This window comes from Molothrus aeneus, chromosome 18 (genome assembly GCF_037042795.1).
Source record: "Molothrus aeneus isolate 106 chromosome 18, BPBGC_Maene_1.0, whole genome shotgun sequence".
NCBI lineage: Eukaryota > Metazoa > Chordata > Aves > Passeriformes > Icteridae > Molothrus > Molothrus aeneus.
Window position 1 is genome coordinate 1,326,913 of NC_089663.1, and position 22,390 is coordinate 1,349,302.

General features: G+C 62.4%; 4 protein-coding genes across 8 annotated transcripts; 2 read left to right on the forward strand and 2 right to left on the reverse strand.

Moving 5' to 3' along the window:
• The first annotated feature begins 2,665 nt into the window (after positions 1-2,665).
• GAL3ST1 (galactose-3-O-sulfotransferase 1) lies at positions 2,666-9,122 on the forward strand. Of its 3 annotated transcripts, none has more exons than XM_066562422.1 (3): positions 2,666-2,761; positions 5,569-5,702; positions 6,939-9,122. In XM_066562422.1, the coding sequence occupies exons 2-3, from the start codon at positions 5,578-5,580 to the stop codon at positions 8,080-8,082; spliced, it is 1,269 nt and encodes a 422-aa protein (XP_066418519.1). In that variant the 5' UTR covers positions 2,666-2,761; positions 5,569-5,577; the 3' UTR covers positions 8,083-9,122. The 3 variants fall into 3 exon arrangements, with proteins under 3 accessions (XP_066418519.1, XP_066418518.1, XP_066418520.1); XM_066562421.1 differs by lacking the exon at positions 2,666-2,761 and adding an exon at positions 4,139-4,234; XM_066562423.1 differs by lacking the exon at positions 2,666-2,761 and adding an exon at positions 4,293-4,353.
• Positions 9,123-9,492: 370 nt separating this feature from the next.
• Positions 9,493-13,124, forward strand: LOC136564469 (uncharacterized). 2 transcript variants are annotated; one of them, XM_066562444.1, is made up of 8 exons: positions 9,493-10,160; positions 10,922-11,068; positions 11,513-11,696; positions 11,843-11,957; positions 12,133-12,215; positions 12,489-12,583; positions 12,680-12,760; positions 12,858-13,124. In XM_066562444.1, the coding sequence occupies exons 1-8, from the start codon at positions 10,142-10,144 to the stop codon at positions 13,100-13,102; spliced, it is 969 nt and encodes a 322-aa protein (XP_066418541.1). In that variant the 5' UTR covers positions 9,493-10,141; the 3' UTR covers positions 13,103-13,124. The 2 variants fall into 2 exon arrangements, with proteins under 2 accessions (XP_066418541.1, XP_066418542.1); XM_066562445.1 differs by having other exon boundaries at positions 12,136-12,215.
• A 372-nt stretch (positions 13,125-13,496) lies between these two features.
• MTFP1 (mitochondrial fission process 1) lies at positions 13,497-15,719 on the reverse strand. Of its 2 annotated transcripts, none has more exons than XM_066562307.1 (4): positions 15,615-15,719; positions 14,336-14,463; positions 14,042-14,265; positions 13,497-13,702 (listed from the first exon to the last, which is right to left on the reverse strand). In XM_066562307.1, the coding sequence occupies exons 1-4, from the start codon at positions 15,664-15,666 to the stop codon at positions 13,627-13,629; spliced, it is 480 nt and encodes a 159-aa protein (XP_066418404.1). In that variant the 5' UTR covers positions 15,667-15,719; the 3' UTR covers positions 13,497-13,626. The 2 variants fall into 2 exon arrangements, with proteins under 2 accessions (XP_066418404.1, XP_066418405.1); XM_066562308.1 differs by having other exon boundaries at positions 13,497-13,740.
• Positions 15,720-16,154: 435 nt separating this feature from the next.
• Positions 16,155-21,459, reverse strand: SEC14L2 (SEC14 like lipid binding 2). Its single transcript, XM_066562151.1, has 12 exons — positions 21,379-21,459; positions 19,264-19,339; positions 19,140-19,183; positions 18,923-18,982; positions 18,635-18,823; positions 17,773-17,868; positions 17,557-17,617; positions 17,399-17,482; positions 17,170-17,276; positions 16,955-17,094; positions 16,694-16,863; positions 16,155-16,482 (listed from the first exon to the last, which is right to left on the reverse strand). Exons 1-12 carry the CDS (start codon positions 21,430-21,432, stop codon positions 16,352-16,354), a joined length of 1,212 nt encoding a protein of 403 aa, XP_066418248.1. The 5' UTR covers positions 21,433-21,459; the 3' UTR covers positions 16,155-16,351.
• Positions 21,460-22,390: the final 931 nt, after the last annotated feature.

Consider the following 22,390-nt stretch of genomic DNA (forward strand, 5'->3'; position numbering starts at 1 on the left):
TGGGGCCCACCTTTGTCCCCAAATGTGGTGAATGCTCTGTCTCACTCTGAAGAATTTTTGGAGGACACCGCTGGCACTGCTGTGGGAACACAGAGGATCTGGAGAGAGACACCCCCTGGAAGGGAGTGAGCTCAGACAGAACAGCTGGGAATATCCAGACTTTATAGTTTCTTTTCTTAAATATTATTTCTTTTTTTTCTTTTTTTTTAATTTTTGATTTTATTTAAGTGCTTTTTTCTTTTTACTGTTTCCATTATCTCCCTTTGTTTTCCATTTTTTTCTTTTTCCTTTTATTTTTATTCCTTTTTATTTTTTTATTTTATTTTTCCCCTTCACTTGTTCCACTGCTTTGTTTCCCCTCCCCTTTTTTTTTACCTCCTTCCCCCTCTTTTTCTTAATATATTTTTTTTCCATTTGAGAGGGTTGGAAGGCTTTTTCCTTTGTTTTCATGGTTTTCTCCTTGCTTTCCCCTCTCCCAGGAGGAGCAGGACCGACCCCTGGGGCACCCCCAGGGCCGGGGCTCCCCTCAGAGCAGGAGACCCCGAACGGGGCCTCAAACCCCAGGAGCTCCTGGCCCAAACAAACAAACCCCAGCCCTAAACAAACCAACCTCAGTTCCAAACAAACCAACCTCAGTTCCAAACAAACCAACCCCAGTTCCAAACAAACCTCAGCTCCCAAAACCCCGACCCCAAACAAGCAATCCCCGGGCCCAGGCCTTGCTCCCAGGCCAGGCTGAGGGCCTGGGCCGGCCGGGCAGAGCCGGTGCCGGTGGGCACAGACCAGTCCGGCCACCCGGGGCCTCCCCTGCCCATAAAGGCTGTGTCCAGCCAAGTGTGACCCCTCAGCATTGTCACCCTCAGCCTCCTCACCCAGTCCCTCAGGATCCACGGCTCCCTCAGGAACCACGGCTCTGGCCATCACGGCTTTCTGTGAGTGCTGCTTTGTACCCCCAAATCCAGGGGGGGACAGGGACAGGGGTGGGTGTGAGGTGGTGGAGCCCTCCTGGTCACCCCCTGTGGGACATGGTGGATGTGGGGATTGGGGGTTGCAGCTTCCCCCTCGCTCACATCCATCCCGAGGCTGTCAGCATTCCATGGCTGAGCTGCCACGTACCGGCCGCTGCAGCTCTCTTCTGGCTGCCAACCCTTTACAACCCATTCCCCTGAAAATGGGAAACCTGGAAATACTTTGTGACCCATTAAAAAAAAAAAAGGGGGGGGGTAGGAAACCTTCACCATCCATCCCCTCAAAAACACAGGGAAAACCTGAATCCCTTCATAACCCACCCGCAGAAAGGGGGAAACTTGGCATCCTTTTGTGACCCATCCCAAAAAAGAGGGAGAAACCTGGCATTGGGAGAGGTGCCCTGCAAAGGAAGGGTGGGACAGCTCATTGCTCCCACACCACCAGTTTCACAGCAAATCCTGTGACTGTGATCACTGGTCTTCATCTCTCCTCTTGCAATTATGATGATGATGAAAACGGAGGTGTTTTGGCTTTTCCTGATCCTGGAGGATTGTGCAGTTTACCCCTGGTGTGGGAACTGATGAGGCCAGGCAGGATAGGGCAGCTGCCAGGGATGAGGCAAGAGCTGCCAGCTCACTGCAAGGTGATGTCCACAAATCCTTTAGGGACAAGCTCTGAACCCCAAAGACCTCCAACAGGGATGGTGAGTCCCAGGCATGGCCAAGGGGGTCACCCCTTGCTTGAGGCCCCAGTGCTGACACCACCTCCTTTAGTGACAGAGACTAAGGCAGCAGGAAGAGCCAGGGCTGCATCCAGGAGCACAAGAGCCCCTTTTTCACCCTGCCACATGCAGGGTGATGGAGCAACAACAGGGCTGAGCCCTCCTGTTGTGGCCACCTCTGGGCACCCAGTCAGCTGCTGTGACAAGAGGAGCGTGGAAAGGCTGGTGGCACCGTGGTTGTCCCACAGTTGTCACACCAAGGTTGGAGATGCTGGAATATTGCTGTCACTAAGGCCATAAATCCATGGAAACATAGTGGGAGGGAGGAAAGAGGGCGGGGAAGCTGCGGGAGATGAAGAGGAGCCGATGGTGCGTGGCCAGGGTGCCCCGGGGAGCAGGCGGCTGGGCCGGGGTGCAGGAGCTCCCCAAACCCCGGTGAGCTCCGGCTGCGGGAGGTGGCGGCCAGGCCAGGAGCCGTCCTGTGGGACAGGGAGGAGGAGGAGGAGGACGGTGGCTGGCGAGAGGTGGGTGCGGCCGCCCAGGGCCAGCCATGGTCACCCAGGGCTGTGGGGCCACGCAGGGCTGGTGGCAGGGAGCCGAGGGGCCGGCGGTGGGGCCCGCGGGGACAATGTCTCCGTTGAGGCCGCGGTCACAGATGGAGACAAATGTCCCCGTTGTTCGCGGCACGGGCTGAATGGCTCCTCTGTGCCCCGGCAGTGGGTGGGGGCCGGGTGCCTTGGGGTGGCCGCAGGCACCCAGGGCCGGCCCCGGGGAGCCGGGCAGTGCCCGGCCGCAGCCCCGCGTCCCCCCGCCAGCCGCTCCCACTCCTGTCCGCTTCCCCCTTGCCAGGCCGGCGACCCAGGGCCGCGATCCCGGTGATGCCATAAACGCCGCGGTGCAGTGGGGAGGCTTTGGAAAAGCTGGCATTTGCGGGGAGCTGCCCGGGAAGAGCTTATTCCATGTCGGAGCAGCATCGGCACCCCCGCCCCGTGCCGCCCGCTCTCCCGGCACCCCAGTCAGCACAGGAGAGCAGAGGCACGGCCCAGCGCCTGCGGTGCGGGAGAGGAAAAGGTGATGGATACTGGGGAGTGCAGGGGTGCTTGGAGGGTGGCAGGATGGGAAGGGGGCAGCAGGATGCTTGTTGGGTCGCTTGGGAGGCAGTGGGATGCTGGGGGGGCCACAGGATGATAAGGTGGTAGTGTGATGCTTGAGGGGGTGTTGGGATGCCTGGTGGGTGTTGGGGTGCTGGGGGGCCGTGGGAAGCTCAGGAAGCAGCTCTATGGGGCAGGATGATGGGGGGAATTGTGTACCCGTGGGGCACAGAGGGGACAGGGGGGTAGGAAGCAGCATGCCCATGTGGGACAGGGCCTGTGCAAAACAGTGTGTCCATGGATTTGTGGGATCAGGAGCAAGCAGGTGCATGCGCCTTGTGTATCGCAGGGGCTTGGCCCTAAAAAAATTGATGCTGTAGGGAAAGCCCAAAAGCAGATTCTGGGGTGCCCCCAGGGAGATGGGGAGCTGCTGGAACACGGAGAGGGGGCTGCAGAGCTGGGTGGCCTGGCCTGACCTGGGGGTGCCTCTTGAGGAAATGGTGGGTGCAGCTGTGCTCTCCAGCTGGGCATCTCAGCCGGCTGGCGCCACGGGCACACCCCACCCGTGGGAGCCTCAGGAGAACACCCAGTGCACCACTCTCTCCTAACGAGCTATTAATAATTAAGCTGCTCACTGAAGGCAAAGTCAATAGAATATTTGGCTGGGGAGTGTTTGCCAGAACCACCCTGGGAGGCAGGCAGAGTGGAGCGAGGCATCCCCATGGCATCCCACAGCTCTGGAATTCGGTGCCGTGTGGTCCTGGGGGCCTGCTGGGGTCCCACAGGGATCTATCAGGATCCATTGGGACCCATCTGGACTCGCTGGGATCCATTGGGACTCATCAGAGGGGTTTATGGTGCCATTTCACTCTCTCCTGTGGAGGTGGTGCCAGCAAAGCTGGTGCCAGCTTTGCTCCCTCTTGGCAGCACCCACAAAAGTGGGTGTCTCCCCAGCCCTCTCAAAGGGCCAGTGGCTTTTCCAGGTGGTACCAGGCGGTGACTGTGATGGAATCACAGCCACCGTGTAAAGCCGAACTCCAGCTGCTCCTGGAGCCGTCTGGCATTCCCACCCACACGGTGGCTTTGGGATACTGTCAGAGCCACCTGCTCCCCCCGTGGTGACACCGAGCACCCCCACTCGCCCATGAAAACCATTCGGGAAGAGGCTGGATGCACCAGCCCTGCCTGATCCAGCGGTCCCGGCTCCAGGGGAAGTGGGGGGGGACTTGGATGAGCTTTTCGGGTGCCCCTCTGGCAGCTCCCCCCCTGCCCGCGGCGCTGTGCCCAGCACCCGGCCGCAGCCCGGGGCTCCGGTTGCATTTTCCATTCATTATTCATCGAGCTGGAAATCTCGGCGGCGCGAGGCGATCCGAGCCGGGGGGGCCGGAGCGGGGGAGCGGCGGCAGCGGCGGCACCCCGGGATCGCCGGGCGGCGGTGACCGCGGTGCTGGGGGTGAGCCGGGAACGGGGGGGCTCTGCCTCGGGGCTGGGGCTGGGATGCGCCGGGCTGCGATCCACGGCTCACGGCAGCGGGGTTTCATCCCGCTGGGATATCCGCGGGAGCTCTGAGGGGTGAGGGGGTGATGCGAGGCGGCGGTGGGGGCCGGGGGGTTAATTTTGGGGGTGTTACGCAGTGGGAGCGCAGCCAGCCTTGGCCGAGGGGCTCCGGAGGATGTGGAGCAGCGGGAGCAGCGGGAGCTGGGGCAGGCAGGTGATGCTGCTCCCGCCGCTAAATGGGGGTGCAGGGCCGGGGGGGCTCAGCCCCCAGCTCGAGGGGGCTCCCGGGCGCGGAGCTCTGCTGTGGAGGGCTGCGGTCACGGGTGCCGTGTCCCTGTGTCCCTGTGTCCCTGTGTCCCTGTGTCCCTGTGTCCCCGTGTCCCCGCGTCCCCGCGTCCTGCCGCAGGGGACGGCGCTGCTGCAATGCGGTGTCACAGTGAGGGTGACCCCCGTGTCCCGGGAGGAGGGAGGGGGTCACGGGGGGAGCGCTGGGGAGGGGGCAGCGGGCACAGGGGCTCTGTGAGCGTGTGTCTGTGTGTCTGTGTACACACACGTGTATGTGTGAACAAGGTTGATGTGTGTGCATGTTTTGTGTGTGCCCTGTGTGTGTATGAACACGCATTGAGGACTGTGTGTCCTGGTGCACACATGAGCACACGAGGGGACGGGAGTGTCTGTGTGTACCCTCTGTGTGTGTGTGTGTTTTGTGTGTTTGGGGATGCCATCCTGCCTGCACCCCTCTGTCCCCAGTTCCGTGTTCCTGGCCCCCACCTGGGCCAGCCCAAGCTGCCATGGCCAGAGGGGCCCCCGAGCCCCCCAGTGCTGCTGGTGGGGCCGGAGAGGCTGCGCTGGGAGGGTATTGCAGCACCCAAACCATCCCAAGCTGCTGCAGATTTTCCTGGTCTGGCCTGCAGATTTTCCTGGGAAAATGGATCCCAGCACCCTCAGGGAGCACCTGCTGGTGCTGGTGGTGTCCCAGTGGAGAATGGCCACTCTGCCCCTCAGTTGCCCATTCTGCCCCTGGGCTGTCCATGGCTCCCCCTTCCCCCAATCCCAGCCCTGCAGCCTCTCCCACTGGGAGTCACTGGGTTTTCCCAGGGCGGGCAAAGGTTGGCTGGGCAGGCAGAGCCGCTGGGCCTGTGCCACAGATGTGCTGTGGATCATGCCAGGCACCAGTGGGATGCTTTCCTGGGAATTGCCGTGCCTGTGACATGTCCACGTGCCTCGCTGAAGCCACACACTCTCAGTCCCTGTGTCCCTGGCACCAACGTCTCTCCTCTCTGGCTGCAGGTGACCAGGATGCTGTGGCATGGGAAGCCCTGGAGGTCCATGTGCAAGGGGCTGGTCCTGGGGACCCTCCTGACCAGCTTCATGTTGCTGCTCTACTCCTACGCTGTCCCCCCGCTGCAAGTCAGCGTCACTGAGTGAGTCTGGGGTCCCCACGTGCCCCCCTGAACCTCGGGCTCCCTGTTCCACACCAGGAACCCCCAGCTGGAGGTGGGGGACATGGAGATGGCCCTGGGGCTTTCCAGGCCCTGGTGGCTTCACACCAAGATGTCCCCTTCCTGCAGTTCCCAACTCCTGGCAGGGCTGGGGACACCGTGGGGCACTCAGTGCTCCTGGGTGGAAAGGGGAGGGAAAGGAGAGGAGAGGAGAGGAGAGGAGAGGAGAGGAGAGGAGAGGAGAGGAGAGGAGAGGAGAGGAGAGGAGAGGAGAGGAGAGGAGAGGAGAGGAGAGGAGAGGAGAGGAGAGGAGAGGAGAGGAGAGGAGAGGAGAGGAGAGGACTCAAGTCTCAGATTCTTTCACTGCTCCACAGCACTCAGCTCCTGGCTGTGCTGCCTGTCATTAAAATAATCTCCAAGCTTGTAAATAAGGTTTATGTGCCTCACAAACCTGGTGCTGTTGGGTGGAGATCCTCATTAAGGATCAGTTTGGCTAGTTGATTACAGGTATCCAAAGTCACTCGACTCTGTGGGCTCTGCTCACTGCCTCAGGCAGCTCAGATAATGGCCCTTGCGTCCTCACATGTTCCTCCAGGGCCCATGAACTCATCTGTGGGGCCAGGCTCTGGAATTATTTCCCTTTTTGCGGGGGGCTGGATCTTTCTTGGATCCCACAAGGTATTGAGAGGTCCCAGACCTCCACAGATCCCTTGAGGGGTTTGTGGCTCCTGTAAAGGGTTGAGAGCTCCCAGACCTCCTCCATGGAGGAGTTCATGACTCCATGAGGAGTTCATGACTCCTGTAAGGTTGAGAGGTCCCTGGCCTCCTCCATGGATCCTACAAGGGATTGAGAGCTCCCTGGCCCCCCTGCATAAGTCCTACAAAGGGTTGAGAGCTCTCATTTCCCATACGAATGTTATCAGCTCCTCTCCATGGAGTTGTGGCCATGGAGAGCTCCTCTTGATGCACTTTTTGGCATCACCTCCTCCAGGACCACCGTGGCCATGCCCATGGAGACCCCCTGCTCTATTTCCATTTCCAGAACCCCTTCCCAGGTCCAGCACCTGTCCCCAGGTTCAGCATATATTCCCAAGGTCCAGCACCTATTTCCAGGTCCAGAACCCATCCCCAGATCCAGCTCCACCAGCACAGAATATCCCAAAGCCTTCTAAGTGCCAGTGCCCCTCACCATGGTGCTCCACCTCTTCTCTCACCCAGGATCCCCGTGCCCTTCTCCTGCTCCTCCCACCTGTCCCAGGCTCCGTCCCTGTCCAACAGCTCGGGCAGCGCCTCGGGGTGGAGCTGCCGGCCCAAGCTCAATGTCATGTTCATGAAGACCCACAAGACCGCCAGCAGCACCATCCTCAACATCCTCTTCCGCTTCGGGGAGAAGCACCGCCTGAAATTCGCCTTCCCCAATGGCCGTAACGACTTCTACTACCCGTCCTTCTTCGAGCGCAGCCAGGTGCAGCACTACCGGCCCGGGGTGTGCTTCAACATCATCTGCAACCACATGCGCTTCCACTACGAGGAGGTGCGCAAGCTCCTGCCGCCCGACGCCACCTTCGTGACCGTGCTGCGGGACCCCGCGTACCTCTTCGAGTCCTCCTTCCACTACTTTGGGCCTGTCATCCCCCTCACCTGGAAGATCACGGGGGAGGACAAGCTGGACGAGTTCCTCCGGGACCCCCAGCACTACTATGACCCCAACGGGTTCAACGCTCACTACCTCCAAAACCTCCTGTTCTTCGACTTCGGCTACGACAGCAGCATGGACGCCAACAGCCCGCTGGTGGAGGAGCACATCCGGGAGATCGACCGCCGCTTCCACCTCGTCATGTTGCTCGAGTACTTTGATGAGTCGCTGGTGCTGCTCAAGGACCTGCTGTGTTGGCAGCTGGAGGACGTCCTCTACTTCAAGCTCAACGCCCGCAAGGGCTCCACTGTGTCCCGGCTGACCCCTGAGCTGTACGAGCAGGCAACCGCCTGGAACCTGATCGACGCCAAGCTCTACCGCTACTTCAATGCCACCTTTTGGCGCAAGGTGGAGGCCTACGGGAGGGAGAGGATGGCCAGGGACGTGGCCGAGCTGCAGAGGGAGAACAAGAAGATGACCAGCATCTGCATCGACGGGGGACACGCCGTGGATGCCAGCGCCATCCAGGAGTCCTCCATGCAGCCCTGGCAGCCCCTGGGGGAGAAGACCATCCTGGGGTACAACTTGAAGAAGAAGATCAGCAAGAAGCACCAGAAGCTGTGCCGCAAGATGTTGACGCCCGAAATCCAATACCTGACTGACCTGGGGGCCAACCTCTGGATCACCAAGCTATGGAGCCACGTGCGGGACTTCCTCAAGTGGTAGGGGCTGGCAGGTGCCCCGCTTCCCTGGGGAAGAACCAGGTGCTTTTGTTTTTGTTACTCATGGTTCTATTGGTTTGGAACTGGCTGGAGGCTCTGGAGCCCAGGAACTTTTGGGGGGACCTTCCATCACCTTCCTGCAGAGCCTCAGCTTGGGCAGGAGAGCGGAGACTCTGCCTCTGTCAGCAGGGTCAAGGACTGGGGGCCCAGGGGTGGTGTTTTCCTGCAGGATCCACTTCTTCCTTCCCCATGGAAAAGCTGGAGGAGTGATTTATGAAGGATGTGGCCTCGTCACAGCAGGAGCAGGACATTCATCACCAGGTTGCTGGGTGCAGACAGGGATGTGCTGGGACAGCAGTGGTAGAGGGTCTCCCTTGCCCGGGGTGGGCAGAGATGCCCACAGGGAACCCAGCCCTCCAGGAGCTCCTCAAATCACCCCACTGAGCCCTGGTTTTGGGGTGTGGGAATGTCAGAACCTGCTGCACTGCTTCAGCCCTTGGGTATGATGAGTGCAGCATGTTCTTAGCCCACCAACAGCTAGGCTGTGACCTAGAGGCACCCGGAGCCATTTGGAGATTGGAAAACCCATCCCAAAAGCCCCGGCCTTTATCAACAAGTCCCCGTGGCAAAGGGCACGCCCTCACTGCCCCCCATCATCCCAGTTAGAGGAGCCCGTGGCCCTAGTCCCCACAGGGGACATCCCAAAAGGCCAGCTGGGTCTGGTGACAACTGGTGTGGGGAGGAGATGGGAGCGGGTGCAGTGGGACTGTCCCCGTGATGCCATCCAGGGCATGGTGGGGATGCTGGGGGCAGGGGCCATCCCCAGTGCCCACCCTGCCTTGGGGACAAACCTCGTGCGTCCTAGCTGGGCTGGATGACACTGGTGATGCCACGTCCCACTGAGAGTAGCCCTGGCTGGGCACAGAGGTGGCACCTGTGGCTGAGCCACCCCCCAGCAAAGGGATCCCCCTTGTCCCCCACCTTGTGTTCAGCTCCTTCTGTAAAGACCAGAAATAAAAAAAACAATTTACTTTTGTAATATAATTGTATATTTGGTTTTGGATATAAGGATGGTCCAGCTGGTCTCCAGCCATCTCCTCCTCTGGGATGGGATGGATGAGGTGAGGATGTTCTCACAGCCACAGCAGCAGGCTCAGCCATTCCCTGCTCCTTCTGGGAGCTCCCCAGGGTCCTGGCACCACTGTCCCCTTCAGTGCTGGGGGTGTGGGGCCCCATGTCCCCCAGGCAGTGCTGAGGAATGAGACCCTCAGTGTGAGTGGGGTGCCTGGGTCTGTCCCCAATGTCCCTGCTGGGTGCTGAGGGACACCCCCATGGTGTGCAGGTGCCCTCAGGAAGGTCTGCTGGCTTCACAAGGACAGCAGAGACATGGGACCAGCCGTCACTGGTGACACAAACCACTGGTGCCACCATGTTCCAGCTCTGCTGCTGGTGGGGAGCACCCCATTTCAGGGGTGGCCATGGGACTTGCACTGGGACTTCTCCACGCTCCCTCTGCAGCCAGGCCACCAGGCCAGCCCACTCAGAGGAGACCTGTAGGGGGGTGTTGGGGCTGTGATGGGGACACCTGAGGCAGGCAGGACCCAGGGACATGAGCACTTCACCAGGTCTCTGTTCTGGCTGTGACCAAGCTGCTGCTCCCATGTGGTGTTCCCCTCCAGCAGAACTGGAAGCAGAGCTATGATGGGACAAGGAAGGGTTCTGGGGACTGGGACTCTCTGGTGGGACCAGGATCAGCCATGAGATCCTGCCAATGGTGGAGTCAAAACTAGGGTGGACTGAAGAACCTTGAGCTGGGACCAGGGACATCCAAGGGACCAAGGCTGAGTGATGGGACCAGGCCATGTGGTGAACTGGGATCTGCTTGGATCAGGACCATGTGCAGGAGTAAAAGGACATGCTGGGAGCAGCACCATGCACAGGAGCAGGACTGACTGGTGAGGATGGGACCTTGTGGTGGGATCTGCACCTTCCTGAGGACCAGGACCACAACAATGGCATGGGACGCCCAGCATCACAGCTGGGGACAGGACTGATTGGTACATATGGGACCAGGACTAACTGGTGGGTATGGGATCATGCTCAGGACCACCTGCAGGACCGGTCTGAGTGGTGGCACTGGGGCTGTGGGATGGAATGGGGACTGGAAGATGAGCACAGGCTCTTGTGGTGGGGCTGGGAAGCTGTGAGATGTGGGACCACCCCCAGGTGTGGGGCTGACAATGGCTGCAGAGACCAAGCAAAGCCCCCAACCCCATCAGTGCCAGCTGGGACCCATTGACTCCCAGCCCCAAGCCCATAAAGACCCCCAGCTGGTGGGGTGGGGATGCTGCTCACTGGGGATGGAGCTGTGCTTGTTGGTGCTGCTGTGTGGGGCTGTGCTGGAGGTGGCAGGTGAGTGGGGCTGGAATCGCCCTTTATTCCTCCCACTGGTTGTCCTGTGGGTGGTGGGTGCCCCTTGCTTTGCCCAGTGCTGGTTCCTGATGGTCACCTGGGGGCTGGTCCCAGCAGGGCTGCTGGGTCCTGGTTGGGTTGAGGGGGATTACAGGCCCTAGTGGGGTGTGTGGCTGCTGGCAGTGGTGTCCCACCCCATGAGCAGCTCCTGGTCTGTCCCCAGCCCTGGGCAGGGTCACGGTGCTGGGAATGCTCCTGGTGTATTCCTGTAGTGCAGGTGGGGCTGGGGACAGAGGAGCCCCTGATGTGCTCCTGGGTGCTCTCCCTGCCTTTGTGCTGCTGTCCCCAACAAGTCCTGGGGACACCTGAGGACCTGGATGTCCCTGCTGTGTCTGGGACATGCTACTGCTGGCTCAGCCCTTCCCTTGCAGGGACCACCATGGCTCCAGCTGCCTCAGAGCCCCCTGGTCACACGGTGACAGCTCCAGTGATGCCCTCAGGCATGGGAACTGGGAGGGTTCCTGCTCACTCCCACTCTGAGGAGCCCATCATGAACTTCACCTTGAGGCTCCTCGATGGTGAGTGCTCTGGGGATGAGGCAGGAAAATGGAGACCATGGGATGGGTCCAGCCAAGACCCAGGGCTCAACCAGCAGCAGTCAGTGCCTTCTCCTGGCTGGCCCCAGGACTTGGACCACCAGGAAAGGTGGCTGTCCCTGCAGGAGCTCCCCCCCTGTCCTTGTGGAGGGTGTAGGGCTTTGAGATGTTCTCAGTCCTGTGCCTGATACCACAATGGGGTTTGGGGGTCAGCTCTGCCCCAATGGGTGACATGGTCCCTCTCAGCTCCATGGGGAGTCCAGGAAGCTCTGGAGAGCAGGGAAAGCAGGCCTGGGGGACAGAGCCAGGATGGGAGGTGGGCTCTGAAAGGGGGAAGCTGTAGGGATGGTGGTCTGGGATGTGTCTGGTGCCCTCATCTCTGCTGGGACAGGTTTGGGGGTGTCACACTGAATCCACACTTCTCAGAGGACTCCAGTGCCACTCCAGAGAAGCTGCCAGTGCTCAGCCCTGGCTCTATGATCCACCTGGAAGCCAGTGTCCACTTCAGTCCCAGCACCTCTATGAAGATCCATGTGGATCAGTGCTACTGGACCACCACGGAGCAGCCAGGATACTCCAGGAGGGTCTTCATGGTGGTGAACAGCCGTGGGTCAGTGCTGGTGGGGCAGGAAGCAGGGGCTCCTTCTCCAGCCACCCTGGGGTCCTGCAGTGCAGGACATCCTGATGGAAAGGGATGTCCAGAGCCTGGAGACTGCCCTGTCTGTCTGAATGTCCTGTGTCACTCTCCTGCCACAGGTGCCTGCATGGGGAGAAGCTGGGGAATGTGTCTGTCCAGCACCAGAGAGGGGGTTCTGTCCTCCAGCTCTCCATCCTGGCCCCCACGCTGGAGGGGGAGCCCGAGGAGGAGCAGGTGAGGTGGGGATGATGCCCTTGCTGATGGGATGGAGGTCCCAGGGAGGGGGATGACCTGGGTGTCCCAAAACATTGTCCATCCTGAGACATAGCACTCCTGCTGGGGTGGCCTCAGCTCCACGAGGTCATGCAGAAGGAGAGCAGGGTCCCTGAGGAAGGACGTGGTGTCTCAGCAGGTCTATATGCACTGCCTGCTGATGGCATGGGGACAAGGACGTGCCACCAGGTCCTGCTTCTACAGCCACACCACGGCCAGGTACGCTGGGTGTGTGGGGACACGAGCACCCCATGGGTGTGCTGGGGGCAGAACCCGCCTCTGGGAAGACCAAGTCACCCCACTGTGGTCTGGATGTCACCTCTTATTTGATGGCAGATGATGGCACTGCCACAGGTCCCAGCTCCCCCCATGCTGCAGAGGTGTTGTGGAGGTGCTTGGAGACATCTCCTCTGGGATAGTACCATGTGGGTCTTGTGGTGGAGTCTGGGGACCCCTAGAGCTGCCCCCCAGTTCTGTCCTCTCCTGTCCCAGCTGGCACAACGCAGAGGACCCTGTCCAGAGTACCCCATGCCACTGCTGTGACACCGGTTGTCCCGCTGCTGACACCCTCCATGGAGACGTGCCAGGTACCAGGGCTGGGACAGGGTGGCCCCAGGTTGTTTTGGGGTCTTGGGAGGGCTCCTGGACCTGGGCTGGACTGCATTGGACATATCCTCTCACAGCATTCCCAGGAGAGGGGACACTCCATCGGGAGACTGTTGGACCAGTGCTGGTGCAGAAGGAGAAGCTGCCATGGTACAAAGGTGAGGGACACCCCAAATGCTCTTCCATGTCCCCAAAACCCCCACCTCTTGTGGTGAACCCCCCTCTGACCCCCAGGTGTGTTTGTGCTGTTCCCAGCCCCGTGCCAAACGGTGAAGAGGCTCCTGCTGGCCCTGGTGGGCAGTGCTGTGCTGGTGGTCACCGTGCTGGGGGGGCTGCTGGGGCTGGCCCTGACCACTGGGCACCTGGGCAGAGCCCGGAGGGGACAGCGGCCACCGAGGCAGAGGTGTCCCTTCCAGGCTGAGCTGCAGAGTGTGGTGGGGGCCCTGCTCCTCAGGGAGACAGAGAAACAGATGGGGCCAGAGCCTCTTTCTCACCAATAAATGTGGTTTTGCTTTCTCTAAATCTTCTCCTGGTTGGTAGAGTGTGGATGCCACCAAGGGATGGAGATGTGCCCCTGCACTGGCAAGCCACATCTCCAGGTTCCTGTAGCTTCCAGGTGTTGTGGTGCTGTCCCAGCCTGCGGTGTTGGAGATGGTAGCTCCTGGCTGGGTGGATTTCGTGTCCTTGGAGACCATGGACATGGTGGCAGCTCCTTGGGGACAGTCCCCAGGATATCCCATGAGGCTGTGGAGGTGCAGAAGGTTCCAGGGTGGGGACAGCAGGGCTGCTCTGGGCAGGTGGAGACCCCTGAGGGATTGGGACTCGCCCAGACCCATCTGGGTGAGAGGACAGGGCCTGGCCTTGGTGGCACCTCAGCATCACCCATCAGAGGGGTCATGTTTGAAATGGTTTATTAGGACCAGTGTGGGACAGGGTGGCCACTCTGGGGGTCACCAGAGTGAGGGGTCACAGTAGGTGGGTCACAGCAGCATGCCTCAGTTTCCCAGAGTGTGTGGGGTGATGCTCAGTGGGACGTCGGGGGCTCTCCTGGTGCCCTGTAAAGCTTGCGGAGGCTGGAATCCATCAGGAAATCCACAGTCCTGCAGCAGGAGAGGGCGTCAGCGGGGCCCGGGCGTCTCTGGGGCAGTGATGTGGGATGGGTGGGACTGTTCTTAATATCCCCTGAGACACCAGCGCTGCCAAAACCAGGTTTAGCACAGCCTCACTGTGCTAATCCTGGCTCAGCTCTGGATAATCCCCGTCCTGGCAGGGACATGTCCTGGCTGGACCCCAGCAAAGCCCCTTTGGAGTGGAGACATCCCGTCACCACCCTCTGCTCCCAGCCCCAAGCAGACAAACATGCTCCATCCCTCCGGGCTGTGGGGATGGGGTGGTGGCAGCCGCCTGTCCCCCACCCCGGGGGTGTCCCCATTCATTACCTGTCGATGGGGGTGATGATGAGGGGGATGGCAGCCAGCCCCAGGGCCGTGGTGGTCCAGCGGCGCACGGGCAGGGGCCAGCGGGTCAGGGCCCCCAGCAGGGCCAGCGAGGCGGCGCAGAGCCGGTTGATGGTGAAGCCGGGGATGGCCACCGAGGCCAGGCTCTGCCACACGAACGTGTCCACCACGGCCACCCCCACGCGCGTGGGGTCCTGCGGGTGGGCCTGGGGAGACACAGGGCTCAGGGGAAGGGCAGGGATGGAGAGACTGGGGGTGAGGGGGGGTGGCACTCACGGCGGCAGCTTTGCGACCCTTGTCGATGGCGTCGGCGGTCACGTAGGCGGTGGCCACGCCGTAGCTGGCCCACACCACCGGCACTGGCACCAGCGGGCGGAAGGACTCGCCCACCTCGTTGGCGTAACCTGAGGGGATGGTAGGGTCAGGGACTGGCTGTCCCCGTGTCACCTCTGCAGGGTGTCCCCAGTGTCACCGGATGGATCTCACAGGGGGTGTTTGTGGTGCCTGGATCCCCTTGAACCCACTGTCATCAGGACAGCTGGGCTGGGGGTGCCCACTGCCAGGGCTGGTGTCTGACTGCCCAGCGCTAGTGCCAGTGCCCACTCTGGGCTCTGTGTCTGTGCCCAGTGCCTGGCAGGAGCCAGTAACTGGTCCTGCTGTCCAGTGTCCGTGCACAGTGCAGGTGGATGATGCCACTAGCCAGTGTCGGTACTGGTGACAGTGACAGGTACCTGGTGCTGTTACCCTGTGTGCTGTACCATGCCAGTGTACACTGCCAGGGCCTGCTGTGTGGCACTCATATCTGGCACCAAACCCTGTATCAGTGCCCAGTGCAATGTGCAGTACCTGGTGCCGGGTGTTGGTGCCCAGTACCACAGACCCAGTGCACTCTGGTACCAGTGCTGGGTGTCAGTGCCCAGTACCACATGCAGTGCCCAGCACTCAGGGCAGTGCAGTGCACGGTGCCCGGTACCCGACGCAGTGTCTGCTGTCACGTTCCTAAAGCAGGGCTGGCTGTCAGTGCCTGGTTCCTCATGTGGTGCCTGACGTTGGTACCCGATACCAGGGTTTGGTCAGTCAGTGCCCAGTCCCCGGTGTCAGTACCCTGTGATGGGGCCGGTGCCCGGTATCACTGCCCCGTTTGCGCAGCTGGTACCCGATGTCAGTGCCCAGGTCCCGGTAGTGGTATTTTATGTTAGTGCCCAATGTCAATGCCCAGGTCCCCGTGCCTGTACCCTGTGTCAGTGCCCGGTGCTGGTACCCGGTATCCGGTGTCAGTGCCCGGTTCCCGGAGCTCCCGTGGCTCCCGGCGCCGGTACCCGGTGTCAGTGCTCTGTACTCAATGTCAGTGCCCGCTTCCCGGTGTCAGCGCTCAATGTCAGTGCCCGATGCCGGTACCCGCTTCCCGGTGTCAGCGCTCAATGTCAGTGCCCGGTGCCGGTACCCGCTTCCTGGTGTCAGTGCTCAATGTCAGCGCCTGGTTCCCGGAGCCAGTGCCCGGTGCCGGTGCCCGTTTCCCGGTGTCAGCGCTCAGTGCCCGGTTCCCGGTGCTCACCCAGGTATCGGACCCACGTGTCCCGGTACAGGTCGGGCTCCTCCTGCCCCATGGCGCGCGCCACCGCTCCCGCTGCATGCCCCGCCCCCGGCTCTACGTCACCAAATCACGCCCATTCCAGCCTGATTTGCATGACCCCGCCCAGTGTGTGACGTCTGGCCCCGTCCCTCGGGGCCGCGGGATGGCGGCGGGGGCGTGGCCTGACCGCGCACGTGACCCCGCGGCCTTACGTCAGTGGCGGTCAGGGGGCAGGGCTGGGGCTCAGGGGGCAACTGGGGGCAGTTGTGGGGCTGGGGGTAGTTACGGGTCTGAAGGGGCAACTGTGGGGCTGGGGCACAGTTGTGTGGCTGGGGGTAGCTGGGGTGGTTGTGGTACTGGGGGCGGTTCTGGGGCTGGGTGGGAAATTGTGGGCCTGGGGCACAGTTAAGGGGCTGGGGGAGCAGGTGTGAGACTGAGGGGGCAGTTGTGGGGCTGGGGCAGCTGGGCTGGCTGCAGGGTTGCGGCGGGGAGCAGGGGCAGCCACAAACGGAGCCGACCCCGCTCAGTCCATCCCTTTACTCCCCAGCCCAGGCAGCAGCAGCAGCGGTGGGTGCGGCATCCACATAAGGCACAGAGTTTGGGGGGGCTGCGGGCGTCCGGCCCCGCTCGGCCCCGCCTCAGTCCGGCAGCCCCGGGGCTCAGCCCCGGCTCCATCTTCCCGCGGGGCCGTCCTGGGGGCGCGGTGCAGCCCGGGGGGCTCAGGGGCTGTGGCTGGGGGACTCCCCCTGGATCTGCTGGGCCGAGGCGGTGTCGGGCAGCAGCACCTCCACGCTGTAGCTCACCTTCTTGGAGTGGAGGAAGCTGTAGGTGTTGTCGAAGCGCAGGACATCTGCAGGGGGACAAGGATGTCAGGGACACGGGGGGTGTCAGGGACACGGGGGGGGGGGGTCAGGGACACGGGGGTGTCAGGGACGCGGTGGGGTCAGGGACACGGCAGGGGGGGTCTGGGGGGGATCAGGGACACGGGGGGGCTGTCAGGGACGTGGTGGGATCAGGGACACGGGGGTCCCGCAGCGCCCCGGGGAGGGCTCGGCACTCACAAATGCCGGGCGTGGAGCAGGTGAGGGAGCCGTCTTCGGGCACCATGTGTGCGTTGTAGCGCTGGTTGGGGAGCACCTCGGTCATGTCGCCCGCCCGCTGCCGCTCCCCGACCTTGGTCTTCAGGTACACCCCGAAGCCGATGTCGGCGCCCTCGGAGCGGAACTGCCACCTGCAGGGCACAGGGGCGGTGCTGCGGCGGGCCGGGGACACGGCGGCTGTGACCCTGTCACCCGCTCCCCGCGGCGCGGAGCTGCCCTCACCTCAGCACGCAGCCGGGGAAGAGGATCTCGTACTCGACCTGGTGGGACGAGCCCCGGTTGACCACGACCGAGTGCTCGTACTTCTGTGCCAGCTGGTCCCGCACGTAGTAATGCTGGGGCACATCCCCTCCGTAGTTTATCTGGAAGGGATGGAGGATGTGGGGGTGGGGGAACTGCCCAGCACCCCTAAAGAACCCCGCGGGGGCTCCTCCTACCTTGCTGGAGCACTTGGGGTCCCCGTCAGGGTCTGTCAGCGTCCCCCCGTACTCCACCGGGATCTGTGCGGGGTCGATGTACTTCTGCAGGACCTCCTTCCAATTGGCTGGGGGGGAGGACAGAGGGTTTGGGGGGCTGCAAGTTGGAGTATCCCCCCTGGGTGGGGTGATAGCAGAGCGGGGACGTGTCACCCCCATTTGGGACACGCTGGGGAGGGCCAGGACTCACATCCCAACACCACGACCTTCTTGCGCGTGTCCTCGCTCAGGAAGTGCTTGACCAGGTTGTAGGCCACGGGGAAGAGCTTGGGGGCTGGGGGCAGAGGGGGGCGTCAGGGGGGCATCAGCACCTGGATAAGGGCAGCAGGACCCCGGGGCCAAACTCACCCTTCACAATAAAGAGGCGCTTGAGGGACTCAGGGTAATTCTCCTCGAACATGGACAGGATCTGCAGATGGGGGAGCTCGGGTCACCCATGCCATGCATCCAGCAGGACCCACCCAGAACACTGGGGAGTGCAGGGCACTGCAGGGACCCGCTCCTGCATCATCCAGGGACCAGGCCTGTGGTCCAGTGGGAAGGGGGATGGGCAGGAGCCCTCACCTCCCCATATGTGTCCACAGCTGGCTTCCAGAGGTGCTTCAGGCCCAGGCCCTCACAGTCGTACACCATCATCACCATCTCAATCTTCTTGCCCAGCTGGGACAGGAGGATGGGGGAGATCAGGCAGGACCCACAGGGAGGTCCAGGGATGGGGCAGCCCCAACAGGCTGGTCACACCAGCCAGAGCCTCCTCCTAAGTGTTGGTGTGGGGAAAAGGGGGCACCATGGGAGCTGGGACAGGGACCCGGGCTGAGGGACAGCGAGAACATGGACTGGTGGGGATGGGCAGGATGCAGAGTTGTGGGGTGGGAGGATACCAGAGATGGACATATGGGATTGGCAGGGACATGGTCCTTGGTGGGGTGGACAGGACATGGACTTGTGGGGCTGAGGGAGATGAACTGGACATGGACCTGTAGGGCTGGCGTGTGAGGGCATTGGCTGGGAGAGATGGCCCAGAGATGGACATATGGGGATGGACAGGACATGGACCTATAAGATATATAGAGCTGTCAAGGACATTGTCTGGTAGGAATGGACCAGAGATGGGCTGGGGAGGACTTTGAGTTGTGGGAATGGACACAGACAGAGGGAAATGGACAGGACATAGACCTGTAAGATATATAGGGCTGTCAAGGACATTGTCTGGTAGGGATGGACCAGAAATAGACATAGGGGGCTGGGGAGGCATTGGAGTTGTGGGAATGGACATGGACTTATGGGGCTGGCAGGGACACGGAAAGAGGGAAGTGGAGAGGACTGGGAGACCTGTTAGGGCTGGGGAAGATGATGACTGGTAGGGGCAGGCCAGATATGGCCACAAGGAGCTGTTGGGGCCAGCAGAGTGTGGGCAGGTTCCCACCTTTTCACTCTGCTGTTCACACGCTAGCCGGAGCAGTTCACAGTCCCGGAACTTGTTTTTGATCAGGTCCTGCTTGGAGGCGGAGAAGAGCAGCCCCTTGCCGTCCAGGGGCCCGATGATCTCGTAGCGCACCGGGCTGCCCTCGCGGTCGTAGCCGCACAGCCCGCCGGACATGTACTTCCGAATCACCTGTGGGAGCACGGGGGCTCAGGGCACCTCACATACACCCCAGGGGACTCAGGGGCACAGTCCCCTCCAGGGCCACCCCAGGAGCCCAGGGACACTCACCTCAGGTGGCTCCCAGGCGAGGATGTTGTCGGCGTCCATGTGCTTGCGGAGCTCGACGTGCTGCAGCGGGGGCAGAGCGGGCCAGGGTGAGATTTGGGACAGGGTGAACCCCGCAGGCGGGTCCCTCTTGCTGGGGCTGGTGGCTCAGGGTGTGGGGTCCCACACCAGGTCTGTCCCAGCACAGCAGGGTGCCCCAAAAGCAGCGTGCCCCTCTCACCTTGCGGAGCATCGCCTCTGCCTTGGGCAGGTCGAAGGAACGCGCTGCAAGAGAGCAGAGAGCTCAGACCCCGCCAGCCCCACTGGGGCTCCCCCCTCCAGTGCTGCCCCCACCTCGGGGTTACCTCGGAGCCATTTCAGGAGGAAATAGTCGTCCTGGGAGGGCAGGGAGGGCAGCACGTCCTGCAGCTTCTCCCGGAACTGCGGGGACCAGAGGGACAGTTGGTGAAGGGGTCCCTGATCCTCCCCAAAAACCTCAAGGCTGGAGGTTTGTCCCTTCCTCATGCCCCCAAAAACATGCCAACCAGGACTGGGACACTGCCAGGGGAGAAGGGCCACCCTGTTCCCCTGTGCCCCCTGTGCACCCAGGATCAGCGGTCACCTGGCAGGGGACTGTCCCCCAGCACAAGCTGTCCCCAAGCCCTTGCATAAGGTGTGTGGGCTGTCACCACCCTGCTCCTCCCAGGGTGTCTCACAGGGACTGGGTGAAGCAGTCCCCTCCAGGGGTGTCCTTTGGGATGGATGGAGGCTGCCACTGTGTGTACCCCTGCTCCAGTGACACCCCAGTGGGCCACAGCCCCCCTGGCACAGGCAGGAGGGTGCCAGGGTGCAGGACTGGGGGGTTGGGAAAGCTGGGGCCCCTCAGAGGGGGCCCTGCAGGCACCAGGCAGACCAGGCCGTGCCAATGGCATCCCTGGGATGAAGCCAGTCACCAGCAGATCCCACTGTCCCCGTCTCAGTGACACTCCAGTGGGTCACAGCCCCGTGACACAAGCAGGAGGGTGTTGGGGTGCAGGACTGGTGGATTTGGGGTCCCCTCAGCAAGGGACCAAGCAGACCAGTCCCCACCAGTGGCATCCTTTGGGATGGAGCTGGTCACTGTGTCCCCTGCTGTTTGTGACCTCCAGTGGGTCACAGCCCCCCTGCACAGGCAGGAGGATGTTGGGGTGCAGCATTGGGAGGTTTGGGGGACCCAGGGTCCCCTGTCCATGTGGCCCCGCTCACCCCAACCAGGCTACAGCTCAAATCTCGGTACCAGCCGAGGCCCTCCCCTTAATGAGCCTGATTAGCTTATCTCCCGCTGAATTTAGGGGTAATTAAACCCGGGATTAGCTCCTTTACCCTGGGACAAAGCCGGTGGTGGTGGACGAACGGGTTTGGCCACTCGCCTCCGTCACCTGCCCAGGGCACGGCTGGCACCGGGCACGGTTTGGGCTCTGTGCCCCATGCCTGCCCCTGCCCCCCGTGCTGGCACCCGGCGGGGTCATCGCCCGCCAGTGGAATTTGGCTGGGGCTGAAAGGCAGTGATAAGATAAAGGCACGGGGGTGCCCTCCCGGTGCACTGAACCCCGATAACAGCTGGCACTCAAACACGAGCGGCTGGCAGAGGTGGCCGTGGTGGGTGACAGTCACCGGCTCTGGGTGTCCCCGGGCCTGCAATCCCGGCGGTGAGGGCAGGAAGTTTTCCAGTCCCATGGGAAGGGTGGAAGAAGAAAACGGGGCTCGGCAGAGCCCAGTGTGGTGGGACAGCCAGGATGGTCCTTCCCTGGTGGGCAGCACCACGGGGGCTCAGCCCGTGGGACTGGGGTGCAGGGTGGGATGGAAGTGGCAGAAGGGCACCGTCCCAAGGGCCCGCAGTGAGGCAGGAGGTCCCCGAGTCCCGCGGAGGATGGGAGAGGGATGGGGCCCCACCAGCGGGATGGTCCAGCCAGCGGGACCGCCAGGACCCACCCAGGACGGTCCGGCCCTGTGGGCAGTGCCACAGTGGGGCTCGGCCCGCGTGTTTGGGGTCCGGGATGAGGGATGGAGGCAGCGAGAGCCTCCCAGGGCCGGATTTGGGGGGCGGGGTGGAGGCTGAAGGCGATGGGACGTCCCCGGGGCCGGGAATCGGGGTGAAGCCGGGAGGTTTGGGGTGCGGAGCCCTCCGGAGGCCGGAGCGGGGGTGATGCCGTGGGTTTGGAGCCGGGGATGTGGGAGCTGGACGAGGCGGTGGGAGCCCCCCGGGACGGGAGCGGGGGTGATGCCGGTGGGTTTGGGGGTGCTGTGGGGGGCTGCGGAGCCCCCGGGGGCCGGGAGCAGAAGTGCTGCCGGTGGGTTTGGAGTGCGGGGTGGGGGTGATGCCGGTCCCGCGGCGGATGCGGGCGCACATCGGGGAGGACAGCCCGGCCCTGGCCCCGGCCCCGGCCCCGGCCCCGGCCCCGGTCCCCCCGCAGTTCCCCGGTCGCTCCGTCCCAGCTCACCTGGGCCAGCACCTCCGCCTGCTGCGGGCTCAGGTCCCCGACGCGGCCGCTCATGGTGCGCTGCGGGCGGCTCTGCCCGGCCCCGGCGGCCGGGGAGGATCCGAGCACCTCCCCGGGACCGCCCCCCGGCCCGCCCGGCCCGGCCCGGCCCGGCCCCCCGCCCACCCCCGTGGCCTTGGACCCTGCCCGACCCCTGCCCGCCCGGTCAGCGCCCGCCGCCGCCCCGGGGTCGGGGATGGGGATGCGGGGGGTGATGGAGGTAGGGGGGATATGGGGACACAGAGGGGCTTGGGGACTATAGGAGGGTGTGAGGGCTGTAAGTGATGTGGGGGTATGGGAAACTTTTGGGGTATTGGGGTATGGGGGACATGGAGAGGTATGGTGGTCATGGAGGGGTATGAGGGCATGGAGGGGTATGGGGGGGTATAGGGGCATGGAGGGGTATGGGGGCATGGAGGGGTGTGGGGGGCATGGTGGGGTATTGGAGCATGGAGGGGTATGGGGGGGTATAGGGGCATGGAGGGGTATGGGGGCATGGGAAGCACATGGGACATGGAGGGCTGGAGGGTATGGGGGCTATAGGGGTATGAGGGCATAAGGAGGCACAGGGGGGCTTGGAGACTATAGGGGAGTGTGGGGGCTATAATTGATATGGGAGGTATGGAGGACTTGGGAGGGTTTGGGGTTTATAGGGAATATGGGGGCATAGAGGGCTTGGGGGTAGGAGGGACTTGGGGACTGTAGGAGGCATATGGGGTAGGAGTGCATGGGGAATATGGGGAACAGGGGGAATGGGGGCACAGGGGCCTTGGGGGGCATGGGGAACAGGGATTTGGGGGGCAAGGGAGAGATGAGTGTAGGGGGCTCTGGGGGTTATGGAGTGTACAAAACGGTGGGGGCCCTATGAGAGTTTGGGGGGCACAGTGAGGTGTCAGGGGTTGTGGGAGGACATTGGGGTATAGAGGGAGATTTGGCTGTGGGGTGGGAGATGGTGATATGGGCCAGGTGTCAG

Bases quoted from the DNA above. Each gene is read 5' to 3' on its own strand.
- MTFP1 (XM_066562307.1), bottom strand. From the start codon at position 15,666: ATGGGGCAGGAGGAGCCCGACCTGTACCGGGACACGTGGGTCCGATAC. The intron at 14,266-14,335 runs GTGAGTGCCACC...GTGTCTCCCCAG, and splicing joins AGGGTCGCAAAGCTGCCGCC to GCCCACCCGCAGGACCCCAC. The intron at 13,703-14,041 runs GTAATGAATGGG...CTCCTGCTGCAG, and splicing joins ATCATCACCCCCATCGACAG to GACTGTGGATTTCCTGATGG.
- LOC136564469 (XM_066562444.1), top strand. The intron at 11,069-11,512 runs GTGAGTGCTCTG...CACACTTCTCAG, and splicing joins CACCTTGAGGCTCCTCGATG to AGGACTCCAGTGCCACTCCA. The intron at 12,584-12,679 runs GTACCAGGGCTG...ATCCTCTCACAG, and splicing joins CCTCCATGGAGACGTGCCAG to CATTCCCAGGAGAGGGGACA.
- SEC14L2 (XM_066562151.1), bottom strand. From the start codon at position 21,432: ATGAGCGGCCGCGTCGGGGACCTGAGCCCGCAGCAGGCGGAGGTGCTG. The intron at 18,983-19,139 runs GTGAGAGGGGCA...CCCCCGCTGCAG, and splicing joins CAGAGGCGATGCTCCGCAAG to CACGTCGAGCTCCGCAAGCA. The intron at 16,483-16,693 runs GTGAGTGCCGAG...GTCCCCCTGCAG, and splicing joins CTGCTCCACGCCCGGCATTT to ATGTCCTGCGCTTCGACAAC.
- GAL3ST1 (XM_066562422.1), top strand. From the start codon at position 5,578: ATGCTGTGGCATGGGAAGCCCTGGAGGTCCATGTGCAAGGGGCTGGTC. The intron at 5,703-6,938 runs GTGAGTCTGGGG...TCTCTCACCCAG, and splicing joins CTGCAAGTCAGCGTCACTGA to GATCCCCGTGCCCTTCTCCT.